Source organism: Thalassophryne amazonica, chromosome 11 (genome assembly GCF_902500255.1).
Source record: "Thalassophryne amazonica chromosome 11, fThaAma1.1, whole genome shotgun sequence".
In the NCBI taxonomy this organism is placed as follows: domain Eukaryota; kingdom Metazoa; phylum Chordata; class Actinopteri; order Batrachoidiformes; family Batrachoididae; genus Thalassophryne; species Thalassophryne amazonica.
The window spans coordinates 51897667-51919908 of record NC_047113.1 but is presented as its reverse complement, the minus strand read 5'-3'; the positions used below and the strand labels follow the sequence as shown (position 1 = coordinate 51919908).

Below are 22242 nucleotides of genomic sequence, written 5' to 3'. Positions count from 1 at the left end.
TGGAATGATCTCCCTGCATCAATAAAACAGTCACATTCTGTAGAGACTTTTAAGTCCAGACTTAATATGCACTTATTTTTCCTTTCATATGGCTAGCATGTTACTATGCTTTTGACTCTTAATTAATTTTATTAGGAATTGATTTTGTAATTTGTGTCGCTATTTGTGTCAGTAGCATGGCCCAAGCAGATGGTCACCCCTTTGAGTCCGGTCTGTTTGAGGTTTCTTCCTCACAGGGAGTTTTTCCTTACCACTGTCGCCTGTGTGCTTGCTCTGGGGGTTGGTAAGGTTAGACCTTGCCTGTGTGAAGTACCTTGAGGGAACTTTTTTGTGATTTGGCGCTATATAAAATGAAATAAATTAATCGCGAGTTACATGACTAAGTGTGTGAATTTGTGTGAGAAAACTATGAATCTATGTGCACAGTACAGTAAATATAATGAGGTATGTGATATCGTGAGTCAAAAATTACTGTGTAGAGTTGCATCAGCGCCACTTAGCCCCAAAACTGTAAGCATTACCCCACAGGCCCAGGAAGTACCATGTGGTACAGAGCGCCAAACTGCAAAGAGAGAAAACATATAAAGCAATATGATTGCTATCCTGTGCTACCAGGAGGAGAGAAGCGACCACAGGTACCATAGAGCAGCCACCCAATGGTAACGAGAGGGTACACCCAACCACCCCACAGGTGGGTGAAAACAGCCTCTGGCATGTAATTTGGGACAGTGGACCCCACCAGACACCAGCCAGCGTTCAAAAACCAATACAGAGAGTGAGCCAATGTCTCACCTGAGACCACCACTACGCACCTCAGGGGTCGAACTCCCCACATATAGACCCCACATCAGCAGGCATACTGTGTACAGCACCATGGAAGGTGACACACACAGCCTGGAGGGGCCCCCAGACAGCCCACCACCCCCACAACACTATTCCAAGCAACCCTGGGCTGACCCCCTACCCCACCACCACCCTCATACAAAAGATAGAAGGCAAAAGCAAAACCACCAAACGACATCCAATCAAGGGTCCACACCCCCACTCTGAGTCATTACCCATGGGGTTGGATTATTGGATTGGATTAGTTGAAGTATTGGATTGGATGGGTTGGATTATTAGATTATCGGATTGGAGGGATTGAATTATCGGATTGGATGGGTTGGATTATTAGATTATTGGATTGGATTGGTTGGATTATTGGATTGGATGAGTTGGATTATTGCAAATGTTGTTGGCTATATTTGTGATCTCTGTGTTCACAAGTATTTTCTGAATTTAAAAGACATTTTTAGTTAATTGATGCAGGTGTATTTTCATATTTGTTCTTTCTGTATTTGACTGTGGTATCTTAATTTGGAAGCGGTGCTGCCTTTTTCAGCAACCGTAAAATACAAACTGATGGAACATTGTCTTTAAAAAAAAAAAAGATGCGTCATATATATACAAAAGTCTCAGTAGGAAGAGTCATTCGAGGTAAATCCTATGTTACCATCCAGGCGGCACATACCTGGACAAAAATGTGATGAGATGATCCAAAGGTGATCAAGTCAGTGTTTAAAAATGTTTGTCACTCAGCAGCAGCAACCTCACATCCCGACATGCCGCAGAAGGAAATTTAAAAGCATCCATGGCTTGGCTTTTGATTGTCCCAAAAGGCCAGAACAGCTCCTGTGACACTTTTTTTAATAGAAGTTCTTTTGATTCATCCTCACTTGGAAATTTCTTTCATTTTGTACTCTTTCTTTACTTTTGGATGTCAGCATCCACTGTGGAGACACAAAGCCAGCCCTGAAGATGATCAGTGTAAATATGTGAGAAAATCACATCCCATAGATTCTCACATTTCTCCTCTACATTTGAACAGTTGCCGGCCACGAATGTGCTTGCTCATCATCCACAGGCGAATATTAGAATCCCAGCCTGTGCCTTCTTCTCTACGGGGAGCTGAGCTTTCTCAACTTCACATTCCCTGGATCTGCAAGAAAATGCAAATACTTTTAAAAGTCAAAAAAAAAAAAAAAAAAAAGTAAGAAAAAGAAATCAAAGAGACAGGAGCATGTGAAAGTGTAACTTTGGATAAGCGTGTCGTTTGTTTACCGCTCATTCTGGAGGAACGTCCTCGACTGTTGTCTCCTGTAATCAGCTGGAGGTTGGACGCGGATATGAAGCCCTCTTGTCGACAACTGAGATTTTTCACAAAGCTGAAGGATGGAGAAGAAAGAGGAGATGGTGGAGATTTAAAGTGAAAGAAGATAAGAAATAACAGATTCAAACATTTATTCCTAGAATTTGGAAAAGCCTTCATAAAATACAGCGAGGGGATGAATGAATGAATAAATACATTCCACAAAAAGTGACCAGAATATCAAGCTTAACACATATACACCTATTCCGCAGTGTTACTACAAACACCACATCACATATATGTATATGACTGCAAGAAAAATGCAAATTAACTAATTATACAGATAATATACTTCTGTGCACATACATGCCACATAATTACTGAATATGTCTAAAAAAAAAAGAAGTAAAACTTATCTAATCCTACCCCTTCTCCATCATTTCGACCTAATCATGGCAAAGTCATCCTGTTTCCAGTTAGTCATGTGAGTTTCATGTGAGTCTCTCCAGATTCCAGGTCGACAGCGTGCAGGCGACCTGGCTCCTGGATTGCATCATCCACTCCTCGCTTTGGTACCAATGTCTTCCAGACTGTGGTTCCCTGCTTCCACCGCCATGCGGGCCCTGTATCCACTCTGCAAGGCTGCCGATCCATCCACATACACATTCCTTTGTTAATAAAACCAGTGTTCTGATCCACTCCACTCTCATTTCTGCTCCCAGCACTCGGGTCCTCCGTTCCACTCCATTCCAAACAATTCATCTAGTTTATATCATTTAGGTTTTATATAGGTATAGGTATATGGATATATCATCCTGGCATCCGTCCATCTGCAGCAGACGATGGTGTAGCATCCAATTTGTCTTTTCTTTTTGTTTTTTGTTTTTTTTTTGCACTTTGTCTTTTGTTTCTATGTGCACCTGTGCGAATGACTTATCAATCCAATGTGCGAGTGACATTTTCTGCTGCATTTGTCGCACGTGTACTGTGATGCCTGCTGAGGTTTCCACTGTTGCTCCTTCCTCCTGGCTCGTTGCTCAGCAAGGCATTGGTTCCTCTCCTGCTCAGCCCTCTGTGCACCTGTTCTGACAGTAAGGCACCAGGCTGCACGGTCCTCTGCACAACACTCCCACGTGTTGACATTGATGCTGCACTTTTTCATGTCCTTCTTGCAAACATCCTTGAAGCGCAGACGTGGTCGACCAGCCAAATGAGTGCCCTCTGCCAGCTCACCGTACAGTAGATCTTTAGGAACGTGGCCCGGATCCATTATTCTGACATGGCCAAGCAAACGAAGGTGTCTTTCACCAAGAATGGTGAACATGCTGCTCATGTCGGCATGTTCCATGACCTCTGTGTTGGGCACCTTCTCCTGCCATCTGATGTGCAGGATTTGTCTAAGGCAGCTCAGATGGTAGCTGTTGCGCTTTTTCTCATGTCTGGCATAGGCGGTCCATGCCTCACTACCGTAGAGGAGTGTCCTGAGCATGCAGGCCTGGTAGATGCACAGTTTTGTCTTATCAGTGAGGCTGGAGTTGTTCCAGACTCTGTGGCTTAGTTGTGTCATAACTGCTGCAGCCTTTGCAATCTTGATGTTCATCTCTGCATCAATGAAGAGTGAGTTAGAGATGGTTGACCCAAGGTATGTGAAGTGCTCCACGACTTCCAGGCTGTACCCATCAATGTCAATGTTAGGGGGAGGAACTGTGCCCTGCACCATGATGTTTGTCTTCTTTAGACTGATGGATAGTCCAAACTCCTTGCAGGCGTGAGAGAGGAGACTAACAAGCTGCTGCAGACCGTCTTCGGAGTGTGATGTCAAGGCTGCATCCTTGGCAAAGAGCATCTCACGGATGAGTGCCTCCACTACCTTGGTCTTGACGTGAAGTTGGGCGATGTAGAAAAGCTTGCAGTCGGCCCTGGTGTTAATGTACATGGGAACATACACACACATACATGCACAGGTTTCCCACTCTAATACTTCTAATGGGATCCTGTCTCTCCCCAGGGCCTTCCCACTAGGAAGGCAGTCAATGGTTTTTCCGAGCTCTTCCATGACCAGCAGATCTGGGATGTCCTCGAGGGCTGTAACTGTGACAATGTTCTGGATTGCGTACAGCTCGAGATAGTACTCAACCCAGCACTGCAGCTGCTTCCCCTGGTCTGTGATGACTTTGTGTGTCTTTGTGTTTTATGTATATACACACATACATACATATTATGTGTGTATGCATGGGTATATGCAAACACATACACGCACATATACATACATATGTACACCCATTTATACACACACAAATATGCATGTATGTGTGTGTGTATATATATATATATATATATATATATATATATATATATATATATATATATATATATATATATATATATATATATATATATATATATGAGGTCTGTTAGAAAAGTATCCGACCTTATTATTTTTTTTAAAAACCATATGGATTTGAATCACATGTGATTACATCAGCCAAGCTTGAACCCTCGTGGGCATGCAAGAGTTTTTTCATGCCTGTCGGTGACGTCATTCGCCTGTGAGCACGCCTTGTGGAAGGAGTGGTCCATCCCCCTCGTCGGAATTCCTTTGTCTGAGAAGTTGCTGAGAGACTGGCGCTGTGCTTGATCAAAGTTTTTTCAAAAACTGTGAGGCACATCTGAGTGGACACCATTCGAGAAATTCAGCTGGTTTTCTGTGAAAATTTTAACGGCTGATGAGAGATTTTGGATTGTTTCTATCGCTGTAAGGACTTCCCATGGAGCGGGACGTCGTGCAGCGCTCCGGGGACAACGTCGTCATCCTGTTTCAAGCTGAAAACCTCCAAATTTAAGCCTCTGTTGACCCAGGACGTCGTGAGAGAACAGAGAACTTTCAGAAGAGGTCGGAATCAGCAGTTTATCCGGACATTCCACTGTTAAAGGAGATTTTTTTAATGAAAGACGTGCGGACGGATTGGCGCATTGGCTCGCAGCCGGCGCGCCCGCCACAGGAAAAACACCTCCGTTGGAAGCCTTAAGGACAAGTTGGAACATGCCCTGCTGTTAAACAATTTCTCAGATACTCACTCAACTGAAAGCCACCAAAAGCCGCCTGGATTTTACAAATGGTTATCAACAAATGGTTATCAAAACAGCTCTCCACAATTTCACTGATACTTACTGGACTGGTAAGCATTGAAAGCCGAGATAGACATGTCCAAACTTGTCCTCTGACACTCCGAAACGGAGGTGTTCCTTTGTCTCGCTTCCAAAGCGAATCGGTCTTTACGCGCGAAGCCTCCGCACGGCTTTCCATGACAAAATCTCTTGTTAAAAGTGAAATCTGCCAGAAAATGGCTGATGTCCAGCTCTTGTGATAACCAGAGAAAGAGCACGATGGTCTCGTATCCACAGAGCCATCCGTTTAGAAATGGTCTGGTGGCTTGTGCCGTGTCATCTCAGCTCGGAGCACGGTGCGCCGAGCGTCCTTAAAGGGGTCCTTAAAGCTGTACTAACAGATGTTATTCTCTGTGAAGCCCGTAAAATTTTCACAGAAAGCCAGATAAATTTTTCGAATGGTTTCCAGGTGCCAGTCTCTAACAGCTTCTGAAAAAATTCTGATGGAAAAAAAAGTCCTTTTCATTCCGCCATTTCCAGACAATGAAAATCCGACAAGGGGGCGGGACCACTCCTTCCCAAGGTGTGCTCACAGGCGAATGACGTCACCGACAGGTGTGGAAAAACTCGCGCGTGCGCACGAGGGTTCAAGCATGTCTGACGTAAAAACATATGAATGAAATCCATATAGTTTTTGAAAAAAATAAAAAGGACCGTTACTTTATTGACAGACCTCATATATATATATATATATATATATATATATATATATATATATATATATATATATATATATATATATATATATATATATATATATATATATATACACACACACACACACACACACACATACATATTCTATTTCTACCTCATTTCTTATGTCTTGTACTGTTACAAGTATTATTATTATTGCTTATCTTGCACATGCTGTTTGATGAACATTTTCCTCTACTTGCACCCACCATGTTTGTTTTCTTAAGAGCTGACGTAACGTGAATTTCTCCTCTGTGAGATCAGTAAAGTTTATCTTATCTTACCATCACACCCAGAAATTTAATTTTCTTTATTTTTTCAAAATTCCCACCATCTAATTTAACTTGCACTTCACTATTTCCTTTATAATTTCCAAATAGCACAAACTTACTTTTATCTATATTTAAGGACAATTCATTTATATATCAAACCACTTTTTTTTTTATTTACTCATTTCTGGTGTGATTTCTTCAAAGAGCTACTATAAATTCTAACCTGTACAAAAAATATTTTTATCATCTGAGAAAAGAACAAACTTTAGTATTTTTGAAACCTTCCATATGCCATTTATATAGAGGAGAAACAGTTTTGATCCTAATTCTGACCCCTGGGGAACTCCACAAACGATGAATAAATAAATGAGGCCATGCCCAAATTTTCTACACAACATCTAAAAGATAGTAAAAGTCATCATCTTTATAGTCATCAAATTAAAAAAGACAAAGGTCAATAAGCATTTAGACAGTCCCTCTTTCTCTTTCTATTATATATATATATATATATATATATATATATATATATATATACACACACACCAGCAGGATGAGTGGGTATCATCAAACATGGGACTTTTTTTGCTTTTAGTCTGACATGAAAATTCATTTCGGTTTCATAAAGATGGTGACTGCTATCACATATGTTAATAATTGTTAATTGTGGAATGTTTTCTCTGGAATTTACAGTAAGTGTACAGGTAGGTGGAGTAACCTGCTGAGCATTACTACCTGTCGCACCTCCTCTGGTGCCCATGGATCAACTGCAGGGTCATCAGCCACGAACTCTCATTCATCAATGATTCACTCCTTTAATCCAGGAACATCTCCTGGTGGAAGAGCAGTGATAGGGACGTCTCCCTGTCACCCCCTGCAGCTCATAGATGTTATCCCTCTGCTGTGACTACTGTCAGGATGCACTGTATGTCAGGGTGGAGAGAAGTGGTGGTAAGTTTGGCGGGGAACTAGAGCTGCCTCATGGTCAACCCTCATGTTCCACTCCTGGTCAGAAGGGAACAGCCTTGTTGTTTCTCTAGGCTTGGTGTTACTTCTTCCCCCGCTTTCTGTGACAAAGCTGATGTGGCCTTCTGCTGGTGGTGGTCCTTTACTGCCCCGTCAATGCCTCTCCAGCACCTCGGCTACCTCTCTGAGGACTTGGTCATGGCACCATCTGTAGTGCCCCTGTGAGAGAGTGATCTTACAGCCCAAGAGGATGTGCTGGAGGCTTGCATTGGGAGCTTTGCAAAGTGAGCAGCATTTCTCATTTCCAAATCAGTGGTGAAGGTTCAAAGGACAGGGGAGCGTGTCATAGGTTGAATAGATTAGGAAGCTGATCTGACCAACTGATGTTTCGGTCGATAACTCCTTCCCAGGTAGTCCAGCTTCCTTGTCGGTCCTGCAACACAGCCTTGATCTTACAGCGCTTTTCCTCCATCCTTGTCACCTCTGCCACCACCATCTGCTTCCTTTCTCTACTCTTAGCTTTGGACCAAAGCCATGGTGCCGTCCCCCACCCTAGCCTTGCTCTTCCTGTCTGGATTCTGCCGATCATCTCTTTATGCTGCAGCCTACTGACTGCTTGGTCCACCTCAGTTTGGGCATTCCACTTCCAGCCAGTAAGGACCTTGGCATTTGTATTCCTCACCAACTGGTCAGTGGACTCTCTAAGTTTGAGACTCAGCCTGATCTTCTCCTGAATGTAGGACAAGCTGATTGATTTCAGTAGAAGCTGCAGTGTGTTCTGCCTAAAGAGGCCCATCTCTGAGATGCACTGTGGTAGCACCAGCCACTTTCGGATGAATGATTTGGCTTTTCCATCTATCTTTCTTGCAGTGGATGAGAGGATCACACTCATCTTTAGTGGCCACATCGCTCTCTTGTAGAGTATGAACTGTTAGCATCAGACCTTGTACTGTACTTCCCAGGTTGTTGGCTTTGGTCATTCCTTCATAGGCCTTCTGAGAACTGTTTCATCACAGTTCTTCCCATCTGTTTGTCAGACAGATCTGCAGCATACTGCCTCCCCAGGCTTGTGTTGGGTTGCTCAGACAGGAGTGGGATTTTCTTTCCACCTTCGACAAAGATGGTGCCCATCTCGTCTAACTCCTTTTCTGAGAGACAGGTTACGTGATTTGGAGGGCCCCTTGATCTTCATTCTTGCCCATGACATCAGCTCATCCACCTTTTTCAGCAATCTGGATGTGCATGCTGCTGTCTTTAGGAGGCTGGTGACATCATCGTTGTAGCTCCACAATGGGGTAGCCTCTGTCCAGACGGTACTTTGAGCCCTCTAACCATCTGTTTTGCTTTGATGTGGACTATCTCAAAGGCCTCCACAAATAGTACAGGAGAAATGGCACATCCGATTGCAATTCCTACCTCTAGCTGCTGCCATCTGGTGGTGAAATCTTGAAGGGTGAAGCACATCTTCAAATCACCGAAGTAAGATGCGACCAGGTTCTTGATGTAGGAGGACATGTGGAAGACCTCCACTGCATGGTCGATCAGCTGGCGTGGGACTGAGCCATATGCCTTGGTCAAGCCAAATGATGTGCAGGTCTTTCATCTCACGCTTGGCCTTCTGTATTTGGTCCCAAATCATAGTTGTGTTCTACACACCCTGGGAAGCCTAGGACTCCTGCCTTCTGGTAGTTTGTGTCAATGTACCCATTCTCTAGTAGGTAGCTGGTCATCCTTCTGGCTAGCACTGAGAAGAAGATCAATGTTTGTGAAATGGCAAATGTCTTTAGAATTTGCTTCCATGGGGATGAAGACCACTACTACTCTTTGCCACTGAGATGGAATGAGTTTTTTCCAGGCAGTTCTCATTAGGTACCAAAGCAGTTCTCGTACCCTGGGGCAGTTCTTATAGAGCTTGTAGGGAACTCTGTTGGGGTCTGGTGCTGATGAGGACCTTGCCTTCTGCATGACTTGCCTGACTTTACAGAGCTTGGGGGGGCATGGTGTTGAATGCGGCTGTCTGCGGTGCAGGCCTGGGCACTGACCCCGGTGTTCCTAATGGTATGTTCCTTCTGGGGTCACTGTATTGCCTTTCCATATGCTGTAACAGTTGCTCCCTGGTGGTTTCAAGCTTCCCGCTCTTCTTCTCCTGCAGCGGTTGTCTGACATGCTTGAACTGATCCTTGAAGAAGCTAGATCGTTCTTTAATTTCCATTTGCTGACCCTATGGATGCATTCAAACTTGCAAAGCCTGGATAGCCTTTGTCTGACCTCTTCCCACAAGGATTTAAGGCCCTCTTTCTCTGCCAGCATTGGTTTCCTCCAGTTCTTGCGGAGCTGTCAACGACTTTCGACCAGCTGGTCAATCTCCTTTTCTCTCCTCCCCTTCTCTATTGGAGGAGTCCTCTGTTTGGGGGGGGAGGGGTAACTTCACCAAACTCGTCTTTGCAGTTCTGCTGTAGGATGTCCCCATACAGATTGAGCTTAGATTCAACGCAATGCTCCTTCCAGTTTCTTGATCAGGTCTGTGTCCAAATGTGCACCATACCTCTGCTTCCTTTGCCTTTGGACATTTGATTTCTTGGTCTCTGCCTTTGGATCTGTTCTGTGTGAGTTGGTGGGGATTGGATCTTGGAAAACTCATGGGGGCTCACTTCCCACCAGTGGTCCTTCGTCCCCTGTAACATCTATGCCTTCAGCAACAATGGATCCATCAACACTGTGGTTTTCAACCTGGCTTTTGGTCCCTCTTGTCTCACCTGGCTGATATAGTGCAAGGTGGCCTATCTGACCTCACTTTGCTTTCCTCTGGTAGATTCACAACCCCTTGAACATGGTCACCTTTTCCCATCCACATACACACTTCGGGAGGGTTTTCTCCTTATTTAGTGGAGTTCTGATGTTCTCATAGTCTGTGTCTATTGCCATCTTTGTTGCATGGCCCGTCCTGGTATGCCCATCTTTCATCCCACCTCTCGGAGGTCCTACGGGTTATCTTCTCTTAGAATTCTTTGTAGTTAGGGTTGGGTGTTAATCTTCCGAAAGACTAGTGGGTTAACTAGCTGCCTGCTCCCAGTGTGGTCTTTCCCTGCTGTCATCCAGTCTTTCCTGGCTGTCCTCCAGTCTTCACTGGACTCCAACTGCTGTATTTACAGAAGTCACTGGGTTACGAGAAGTTCAGTAAGTGTACAGGTAGGTGGAGTAACCTACTAGGCAATGCTGCCTGTCACATCTCCTCTGTTGCCCATGGATCAGCTGCAGGGTGATCAGCCAGGAATCACCATTCATCAACATTTCACTCCTTTAATCGTGGAATGCCTCCTGGTGGCAGAGCAATGACAGGGATGTCTCCCTGTTATCCTCTGAAGCTGTTTTCTGGATTAGGTGTTCTTTCCCCAGCTCTTATTCTTCTTCCTCAACCATATCCAAAAGCTGCCTTTCTCCATCTCCTCCACCAATTCCTTTGTTGCCTTCAGTGATTTTTATTAATGATAATGTTCAACAGACCGAAAATAACAGCTTTTCTGTCATTTCTTTTTAACAAACTAACAAAAATAAAAAAAAACTGGTCTTCACTCTGAAAGGGTAATTACAGCTTTCATCAATGCTTAGACAAAACAATAAATAAATAAAAAAAATATATACACCACCACCCATGAAAATTCCATAATTAGTGGCGAGACTGCATTTAATTGTACTGCTTTTTTGTTTGTTTGTTTGTTGACATTATAATTTGTCTTGGGTCATTACTAATCCACCAAGGCCTGTTTACATCAGGCTTCTATCTCAGTCTGGAAACTTACCACAAACCCTTGTCGACTTCACTTTGAAATTGGATGACGTCTCCACAAGTGATGGTGATGCTGTCTGGTCCATTTTGAGGACTGTTAGCCGAAGCTCTGTATCTTCCTGGAGCCTAAAACAAACAGTATACCTCATAATGAGGTATACTCATCATTTTTAATTGATTTTTTAAGCAATACTGCACAAAGTAGTATTTTAAAAACCCAGCGGGTCTTTGTCTCACCAGCTGCACCAAAACCTCGTCCTCTACATCAGAATGATGGAAGGTGTCCCGACCTCCAGACCACTCCCCCAGGTCCTCACAAATATCTACTGAGTGATGCGCTCCGGGCCAACCTGCCACCATGCATACAACACATTACTCACAATTCTTGATACATGCAAACTTCAGAAGACTAAACCAGAAGTCACCAAGTAGATGCGTAGTAACTACACAAACCTTTATCTGTCAATTAACAAGAGTGCAGAATTAATGGCTAATATTAGTACAACAAAAGGATGATGTTAAATCAACTGATAGAGTTGTTTTAACACATGTTCAGAGTTAAATTAACATTATCCAGAGAGTTAAACAGTCAATGCTGTGCCAGAACTCAAATTTCAATTTATAAAAGTGTAATTTTCAACATAATAGAGAGTACTTCAAGTATTTAGATTTAAAAATGTAGTTGGTGTCCCACAGACTTTCAGTCAAACAACTTTCTAGTGGTAACAGCATGGTCACAACTCCACCACTGAAAACTCACAGGGCAAAATGTTCTATAAGCGATTTACCACCACTAGATGTCACACTAGCAAAGGTGCAATGGATCACAAAACTTACAGTTCGGATCATAGTTTTTAAGTCAAAAATCCAATCGTTTTTTTAGATCAGCAATAAAAGTGGTGATCAATGTAACTTCGCTTTCCAAGTGGCACACCACTCGGAAAAAGTTGGGGAAAATTATTTTATTCTGACATCAGTGGACTCTCAGCCACCATAGCTCTGCCCTCAGTTCCCTCAGAGAGCTCAGGATGGCACAAGGAAAACATGGTGCACACTCTATTCTAAACTGATATTTTGGAGTAATTCATTTTGTGCTTGGGTCCAGACATGTACTGAGCCTGCACCAGGCTGACTCCATTCTGAGCCAAGCACAAGGTGGCCAATTGTATTTGCTTTTAACATGCTTTTTTTTCACAAAAAACAACTGCTATTTCCCCACTCATGTGAACAAACAACTGTTTTGATTTCACTGCAATTATACATTCAGATTTACACAATTACTACTTTAAACACATTTAACCTTGACAACAAATCTGTATTTCACACTATTATGTAAACTTTGGTGTTATTCCACAGATCATATGCCTGCCGAACTGTTGGGATTGCAGTATGGATCAGCTACGGTCTGTTACACTACTAGCAGCAGATACTTAAGTTAAAACATCTTCGGACACTCCTCCCACCATACTTCGTCTACACTGAGGAAGGAACACCAGTTGGAGCATTTCAGCAGCCTGAAGGACCCTCTATATGGGAAAACCAGACCTGTGCTAATTCTACAGGCTTTTTTGGTCAGAGGGGGAACATGGGGCTGGGCCAGTTCTGAATCCATTAAGCAAAAAAGACCAAATTTCAATGCAAACAGAAGGAATGTTGCTTCATTCTCTGCAGCACATCATTACACCACAAAATTTTTTACAAAGAAAATTTGTTGGCTGCTATATTAATGTTTAAAATGTCATTCAAGCACCTTTAAAATGACACCTTCAGAGTTAAGTGACTCAACACTGACACAATCACCTCTGAGAAATAGGAGATTATATTTGTATTTACATTTTGCAAATTGTTTTTACTTCTACTTTTGATGCTCTGTGTGCTTGTTACCCTGTGTGCTGCTATACAATGCTGCTGGAGCCTCAATTTCCCTGAGGGAGTCTTCCCAAGGGATTAATAAAGTTCTATCTAATCTAATCTAATTTCCAGTAGTGTGCAAGGATCAATACTGAGTGTTCATACTATGAGAGTTAAAGTGTAGGTGACAACAACAACAACAAAAAATTAGGTCAAGCTGTTTTCGGACAATTTTTTTTTTCTAGTGTGGAGCTTTTTAAGTCCAGTCTGAAGGTTTTTCTGAAGCAGCCGTGGAGTACACAGCCTTATTTAGACCACAATGAGGGAGAGGAAACCTTGGAGGAAAACCTTCAGTCTGACAACATTTGATTATAAAATAAATAAATAATGCAGGCAATTCCAACATGTAGCAGATGATAAACTTTTTTCCCAGCTCTGTGGTCATAATTGACTGATTAAAAAAAAAGAAGTTTGTTTTACTGTCCTTGACATCAGAAAAACGTGATGACGAAGTGTGGATTTTTTATTTCGTTTTTTTTCTTAGAAAAAGGTACATACATTTCAAATCTGGAAAATGACAAGGGACTGAAAATATCTGTTATTTTTAAAATAAATATTGTTTAGTAGCATAACACGTTATTATTAAATATTAAAACCATTCACACAAGGACTAAATTATTTAGTCTTACCTGTCCATTTTAGTCAGATCATCTGAAAACTTATCTATGTTTACAAAACGATGTCTGAAAATAATTGAATTCCTTCTGTCTTGGCTGAAGAAAAGTCCATTTGTCACACTGGAGTTTGGTGCCAGGTTACAGCACAGGCTGTAATCTGTTATTGCGGCTGATGGACTGAGTCTTTGCTCTTAACAAACCACTTTGCACTGCAAGTTAAAAGACTCCCAGAGTTCCTCATCTGCCCATAACGTCTCATGCGACAAAATTATGCCATGATCCACAAAAGAATAAAATAAACTGAAAATACTCTGTTTTGCCTCCGTGTTGAATGGAGAAGCCGAGGACACTGTGCAAGTGCACACTGGGCAATATAAGTGTTTCCACCTGCCAATGAAAAGGATTCTGCTGGCGAGAATTAACCGTTCTCACACCGAAAACACGGTGCAGCTCCAGCCCGAACCATTTGGTGGAAACGGTGCTGCAAGTAGCCTGTAAAAGTCCATTAATTAATGGGGCTATTAAGACAATGCTTCTTGTTCTGATCTGATGTCACTTCCTCCTTCTTCTCCAATGTTGTGACTGGGTCAGAGGTTCCTGGTTTTTAGTTATGCGCGGTTCAAAATCCGAATATTTATCTCTTCAGAAAATGCGTACCAGGAAAGGATGAATTTCAACCTGCTGTTTAATTTTAGTCTCAAATATTCAATAAAACATGGCATAATGTGTCACCTACACTTTAAAATCAGCTTTGACATACACTACCAGCCAAAAGTTAGGACTTTTTTTTTTACTGTTACTGTATTCAGCTGAGATTTTAACACTCCACTTTTACTGTGTAGTTAGATCCCCCCCCCCCAAAAAAAGAAAACTGTACCTGGTTTTTCAGGTCAACTTAAACTTGAACTACTGAGGGAGAAAAAAGTAAAAATAAAATTGTTTGGGATTATGATAGGAAAAAAACATCAATGAACATTTGGTCTATTAAGTGTCTACTCACAACAGTGTTTTAATGTGATTTACTCACTCCTACGGTTGCGCAGGTGTTTTGGGGAGTGAGGCTGGAGGTCTGGACTGCTCCTCCCTGACTCTGTGTCCTCTGAGCTCACTGATGCCCTCTGCTGCTTGCTGCAGAAAGAAACGATACAAATCACAGCTCAACAAACACCAAAATCATCCAACTCCAAGGACAGAAGTCATCCTCAGCCTTACAGTCTATGGTCAGCTGTGATTTTATGAATCGATTTCATGATGGGGAAATGGTAAAGCTGGCCCCAGATCAGTGTCAAAGAACAACTCTGTCCTGGTGCTTATCGCACAGCCATGAGCCAGTCAGTGCCACACAACAGAGCAGCAATGTGCAAGCTGAGTCTCTGGATGAGACTCAAACCTCAAAACCAGACACATCAACACAAGAGAAGATCTGATCTCGACTTACCAAGATCCACATTTGCAAATTTAGTCTCTGTATTAACAGAAGCTAAGTAATGAGTTCTCAAATAAACAAAAAGCTGCTGTCATGAGAAAAAGCAAGAAAATTTATGGAGCAAAACCATTTTTTCTCTTTGTGATTTCTCTTTGCATTACATGCAAAACTGTAAGTCTGACATGCAGAAATGACAGCAGTTATTTCTGATATCAAATGAAAGAGCTGCTGAGATCCAGGCCTGTATCAGTTATGAACCAGAAAACAATCCATGAAAAAAATTATGGAATCACCACATGTAGATGATTTTCACCTAGTTTTCTTGCTTTGGAGCAAATAAACAAACCAAAGATAGAAATATATGTTCAACAGCTTATCATCGTGGCTTCTTGAAATATACTGTACTTGAAATAAATTTGAATTAATAATAAATTATGGACATACGTAATGTTGAAAATGTTGACATTTTTGCCTGGTGCTTTTCTAATGACATACTGTACTTGTCTGAATATAAGCCTGTCCCAAATATAAGCCAACTACCCCTTTTCGAGCAATATTTTTTGGAGAAATGTTTTCTGAAGACCAAGTCTTATTTATTTCTTTTTTCTTTTCTTTTTTTTTTTTTTTACAAAGAAAATGCTTTTATTTGAAAAGTATACTCATAGAAGTACAATGAGAAAGAGTGAGAAAATAACAGGCTGTATAAACTTTGCATTAGGTCAATACTGGCTCCTAAGATTATCATGTAATCAGTGAATTCTCCCCAGACAAAGGTTTCTGGACATGCTCACTGCCTTTGTGATGGTGCAAGTTTGGTGATATATTCGGACATCTCTTTAGATCAGTAAATACCCAAAAGGTCTTCATGGATTCCCATGACGGGATATGATAATAAACTATAGAGATTTTTAAAGAATTTAAAAAAAAAAATCTTGAACTGCTTCAAGGTCAGAAACAAACAGAATGAGGAGTTGTTCTTTAATGTGAAATAACCAACCGAGCTTCTGTTGTAGAGTCTGGTTCAAGGAGGAGAAAGTTGGCAGCAACAACTGCACAATGTGGTGTGATCCTGCTTTTCTCTCTATTAATATAAAATCTCTCCTGATGCAGTTTGAGCAGTGAAAACAATGCGGGTCCATTGTTAAAATAAAGTTTCAGGTGGACAGCAAGACCTGTTTTGTGCGTATGTCAAAATAGCCATATTGTCACATTCAGGGGGATATCACTGACATTGGAACAGGAGCACAACGACCCCTAGGAGGATTGTAAATATTTGTAATTTAATGAGTCATGCTGGTTCTTATGATGACCTCATAAAAATTGTGTAGATAACTGATTATGGTGTCAAAACACAGAGCATTGTAAGTGTAATAGAACCTGAGCGTTGAGTACTTCTACTCAGTGCTAACCACAAAGTGCAAGCCACTTTGCCAAAGGTCCTTGGATTCCTTCGCACCTGTTCCTTCCTGTGTGGAGTTTGCATGTTCTCCCCATGTCTGGGTGGGGTTCCTCCCGCTATCAAACACATGCTTATTAAGGGTCTGCTTATTCCCCAGCCCCTGACTAAGCTATCATCTCTACATCTGGAGTTGGTCCCCAGGCACTGGACTATGGCTGTCCACTGCTCCTAGTGGTTGGATTGTGTCTAACTGTAATTAGAATGAGTTAAATGCAGAAGGCAAATTTCCTTTTACGTATTCATCAATGACAATGAAGGCCCTTCTAATTATTATTATGCCTTGAAACAAGCCAGTCAGCTTCAAGATGAATCATGACCACAAAAAGGTTTGATTTGGATCAAAAAATAAAGTAAAAAAAGTGGACAAAAAAGGCAAAGGTACAAGACTGGATACATAAATACATTCATAATGCATTGCAAATCACAGGATCAATAGCGAACCACTTTTAACGTTCCCACTCTTCTTCTCAACCTTCTTCAAATCCTTTTCATTACTGTACTGTTTATATAGTAAATAGTAGTATATAATAATAGTTTTGTATTTATTTTGTAGGTTATCTTGTATGTATAATAAAATACAGTCCAGTTACCGCCCAGTGCTTCGTTCCTGACTGCAATAGCCCACCTGATTCAGCATACACTCACAAACGCATTACTGGTCACTGACGAGTTGCATATCACATCTCCTGCAGTAAATATGATCATTTAGTTAGTAGTAATTTACAGCGATACATGACCAAAAAAAAAAAAAAAAAATCAAAACTATAAAAACGGGAAAAAATTAAAAAGTGTGGAAACACCTGTCGAGATGGATTCAAACTCAGCGCAGCAAAAGCATTTACATGTCCACTATGTGAGGTGCTATTAACTGAGCACACCAGCAGCAAAACTGGTGACCTGCAGTTCACAGAGTTTAAAAAATAATTTATCTCGTAACAGTTACATCTACCAATCAGAGAAGTCGCTGTTTCACTTTAAGAATGTGGATGGTGTCCTTCTTTTAGTGACATCTCAAAGAAACCACATTTTTCTTAAAATACGGTGAATATCATACAGACTTGTGACTTCTACAAAAGCATGTATACTTTTAGTGAGTCTGTTTTGGATGGTAACAACCTTTCAGCCCATAATCTAAATTCCTGTGGATAACATGAATGGGATTTTTATTTCAAGGGCTGTACTGTTGAGCTCTTTACATAAAGATGGTTGCTATAAGTAAAGAAGATGCTTCCCTACATATGTATGTTATGGGATCACATGTCAGATGAAAGACCAGGGAACATAGTAATCACTACCTCAACAGTTAGTGCACAGATGTACAGTGGAATTGGTGTTTGGGAAGCAAGCACACTAACTCCTTGAACAAATGTGCTCAGAAAACAATGTGCCATTACTTCAAATAAGTGATTCCATAATTTTTAGCTAGGGGTCATAGAGGCAATAAAAGAGGGTGCAGGTGACAATCAGTGTGCAAACACAGCAGCCCTGGGTGTGGTTCCCCAAGCAGGGCCATATGGGTCATGCCAGGACGAAGCGAGATGAACCAAGCTGAGTTTACCACTGAGTGTTAGGGCCGGTCAGTGGCGCTGAGAGCGGTGGCAAGGGTGTAGCTGGGGCCGTTGCCGGGGGCTTTGAGGACGAGGGCTCCCGGAACGCAGACACAGAAACACTTCAGCTGATAGAGAGACAAAATCCAACCCCGGCAGACAGCCCCTGGGGACCCGTCTGGATGGCCGCATGCCCCTGCAGGTGGGGGAGGGGAGCAGGAATTGGCAACCTGACACGAGTGGACAAAGTGCAGCTCCACCCCTTTCTCGCACGCCGCCATATATCATACCTTCTACCAGGGAACCAGCAAATAACGCAGCCACATCCACACAAGGTGTGTGTGTGTGTGTGTGTGTGTGTGTGTGTGTGTGTGTGTGTGTGTGTGTGTGTGTGTGTGTGTGTGTGTGTGTGTGTGTGTGTGTGTGTGTGTGTGTGTGTGTGTGTGTGTGTGTGTGTGTGTGTGTGTGTGTGTGTGTGTGCCATGGTACATATGTTATCCTGGATGTCTGGAGGAGGCCGAATCCAAATCACAGTTTGTTTACCCAAAAGGCTTCTTCAGTTCAAATTTGTGTGGATAACTACCAGCATTGACCCATTTAAGGATAAAACATCGAACAAACCTCATAGTGATTTGGATTGTGTACTTATTAGCTGTGGTGCTGCCCGTAAGAAACAAGAACAGACTCTGACCTCTCAGAAAGTGGTGGAGAAAGCGACATGTGCTCAACCACTTGTCCGTGTTGATACACTTCATCTATGAGAAGAGACAAAGAGATAGAAAGACAAGTTTAGCTTTTAGGGAAGAAATAGATCTTGCAAGCATGAAGGTAACTCCACATCTATCCCATTTGGCCAGTATACTGGACAAACCCTCACTACCATCAATAATAGGTTTTCTAAAGTGCAGTTTTAAATCCCAAAATTGTGTTTCTTTTTGTTCAGTAAAGACTTTAAACATTTTTTTAAATCTTGAAGGTCAAATAGTGCGGCTCCATACATAGATAGGTAGAGCTTACCCTGTAAGTAAGTAAGCTTTATTTATAAAGCGCCTTTCACAGACCAGGGTCACAAAGCGCTGCATATGGCATACAAAAATAATCTAAAAATAACATACGAAAACAATAAAATACAATATTAGGCTAAAAAGCTAACTTAAAGAAATGCGTCTTTAGTTGCCTTCTAAAAGTATCTATACAATCCAGAGAACGAAGGGCACAGGGAAGCTCATTCCAGAGGCTAGGCGCCACCCTTCAAAAGATCTGTCCCCGCGAGTTTTAAAACGGGTCTGAGGAACCATCAACAGGTTCTGATTGGAAGACCTGAGGCTCCTGGAGGAAGCATAAGGCTGGATCAGGTCCCTGATGTACTCCGGTGCCTGTCCATGCAGAGCTCTAAAAGTCAATACCAGGATTTTGTAATGAATCCTGTAGGAGACGGGCAGCCAATGCAAAGTATTAAGAATAGGAGTAATATAGTCCCTCCTGCGGGTGCGGGTAAGAAGGCGCGCAGCAGAATTTTGCACAACCTGCAGGCGGGCCAACTCCTTCTTATTCAGACAGGTGAAAAGACTGTTACAATAATCCAAACACGATGAGATGAACGCATGAACAATCATCTCAAGCTCTTTTAAACCCTGCCTAAGTTCCGACAAACCCAGAAAAAGGGTAAAGAGATGGCGCACGGATAAGACCCTGAGTGACCTGGACGAGACAAATGAAACCCGAACATGCCCCCATCTCAGAGTTACCAAACAACACTTGGTTTGGAGGTTTTTGGTGGTTTGTACGAGGTCTATTAGAAAAGTATCCGACCTTATTATTTTTTTCAAAAATCATATGGATTTGAATCACGTGTGATTGCGTCAGACAAGCTTGAACCCTCGTGTGCATGCGTGAGTTTTTCCACGCCTGTCGGTTGCGTCATTTGCCTGTGAACAGGCTTTGAGTGAGGAGTGGTCCAGCCCCCTCAGCGGATTTTCATTGTCAGGAAATGGCGGAATGATTTGGGCTTTTTTTCCATCAGAATTTTTTCAGAAACTGTTAGAGACTGGCAGCTGGAAACCATTAGAAAAATTTATCTGGCTTTCGGTGAAAATGTTACGGGCTTAGTAGAGAATAAGGAGTGTTACTGTCGCTTTAAGTACGGCCCCCAGTGGCTGTGGGGCGCGCCGCGCTCCGAAGGCACCATCGACAGGCTGAACGACCATTTCATTTCTAAACGGATGGCTGTCTGGATCCTTGACCATCATGTGCCATTTCTCTTGTTATCACAAGAGCTGGACATCAAACATTTTCCGGCAGATTTCACTTTTAACAAGAGATTTTGTCATGGAAAGCCGAACGGAGGCTTCGCGCGTCACGATGGATTCGCTACTGGAGCGAGACAAAACCACCTCCGTTTTGGTCTCACAGGACGGCTTTGAGATGGCGTTCAGACAGCTGTCGGTGGTTTTTCCATCGAGTGATTATCCGAGAAATTGTAGATGTGCCTGGACATGCCAGAACATGTCCCGTGTGGCTTCATCACGGCGTTGCTGTGCGCCATGCAGCACCACTGCGACGTGCAAAGCCTCCGCTCCTCTTTCCATGACAAAAACTCCTGTAACAGTGGAATGTGCCGTTCATTTCCAAACTGGACGCTGTGTTTTATCCAGGACGTCGTCTGACTAGCACAGGAATTGTGAAAAGATGTGGACATCAGCACTTTTTCGGCACACTGAGACAGATGTGCGGAGGAATTCCGCGAAAATGGTTGATGTCCAGCTCTTGTGATAACCAGAGAAATGGCACACGATGGTCACGGATCCAGACAGCCATCCGTTTAGAAATGAAATGGTCGTTCAGCCTGTCGATGGCGGCTTCGGAGCGCGGCGCGCCCCACAGCCACTGGGGGCTGTCCTTAAAGCAACAGTAACACTCCTTATTCTCTACCAAGCCCGTAACATTTTCACCAAAAGCCAGATAAATTTTTCTAATGGTTTCCAGCTGCCAGTCTCTAACAGTTTCTGAAAAAATTCTGATGGAAAGAAAGCCCAAATCATTCCGCCATTTCCTGACAATGAAAATCCGCAGAGGGGGTGGACCACTCCTCACTCAAAGCCTGCTCACAGGCGAATGACGCAACCGACAGGCGTGGAAAAACTCACGCATGCGCACGAGGGTTCAAGCTTGTCTGACGCAATCACACGTGATTCAAATCCATATGGTTTTTGAAAAAATAATAAGGTATACTTTTCTAATAGACCTCGTACTGTATGTTAAGTAACTTGGGTGAAGATATTGAATTATGACTGGCTTATTGCCTCAATAACTGTGGAATAACAGGGGCGCTATCATCACCAAGCTACAACGCCAATGATAATATCACAATATTCTCAATGATATCGTTTTAAGACCATTTTAGCGTATTGACATAATACTGTATAAAAATGCAAGTACATTCTTTCAAAGTACAATGAACAACAATGAAGAACAATGAAGAATATTCAACATTGGAATTGAAATGTAAAAAAAAAAAGAATAATTAAATAAAATATCATAAATCAGTGATTCATATTTTAAAAAGGGGTGCTATGGGCTAATGGTCCCTTAGTGCTTGAAGTAATGGACCATTTTCCCCATATGATGGCCCCTTCTCAGACATCAGTGGGCCTATGCCAAGTGAAATAAAATGAAATAAATAATTCAAGATTTTTCATGGTTTTAACTATTGTAAGAGCCACAACTTGAGCCAATTCAAGTTAAAGTTAAATACAAAGACAAAGCATGTATGTTTTTCTATTAAACATTTATAAATTGGATGACATCTCATCATTTGCATTGGATGAATTTACTGTGCATTGCATTTTTTTTTTATGTTGCGCAATGCATCAAGCCAGACCGCCAAGGCCAGCTAAATGATCATGTTCATCTTTATTTATCAAGTGATAACTCAATATACAGTGAGGAAAATAAGTATTTGAACACTCTGCGATTTTGCAAGTTCTCCCACTTAGAAATCATGGAGGGGTCTGAAATTTTCATTTTAGATGCACTGTGAGACATAGTCTTAAAAAAAAAAATCCAGAAATTACAATGTATGATTGTTTAATAATTTATTTGTATGTTACTGCTGCAAATAAGTATTTCAACACCTGCCAATCAGCAGAAATTCTGGCCCTCAAAGACCTGTTAGTACAACTCTAAAAAGTCCACCTCCACTCCACTTATTATTCCAAATTAGAAGCACCTATTTGAGGTCGTTAGCTGCATAAAGACACCCCACACAA

The 22242-nt window shown here is 42.1% G+C and overlaps 1 protein-coding gene across 3 annotated transcripts in view; it reads right to left on the bottom strand.

Moving 5' to 3' along the window:
- Positions 1–1509: 1509 nt before the first annotated feature.
- The window catches only part of mcf2a (MCF.2 cell line derived transforming sequence a), an 88239-nt gene continuing 67506 nt past the window's right edge, over positions 1510–22242 (bottom strand). For 2 of the 3 annotated variants that reach the window (XM_034181662.1, XM_034181664.1), the window contains 6 exons: positions 18666–18729; positions 14570–14670; positions 11252–11364; positions 11028–11140; positions 2101–2204; positions 1510–1997 (listed from right to left, as the gene is read on the bottom strand). In XM_034181662.1, the coding sequence (XP_034037553.1) occupies positions 1894–1997; positions 2101–2204; positions 11028–11140; positions 11252–11364; positions 14570–14670; positions 18666–18729 (599 nt within the window). In that variant the 3' untranslated portion in view covers positions 1510–1893. The remainder of the gene's footprint in view (positions 1998–2100; positions 2205–11027; positions 11141–11251; positions 11365–14569; positions 14671–18665; positions 18730–22242) is intronic. The other variant, XM_034181663.1, reaches the window with a different exon arrangement.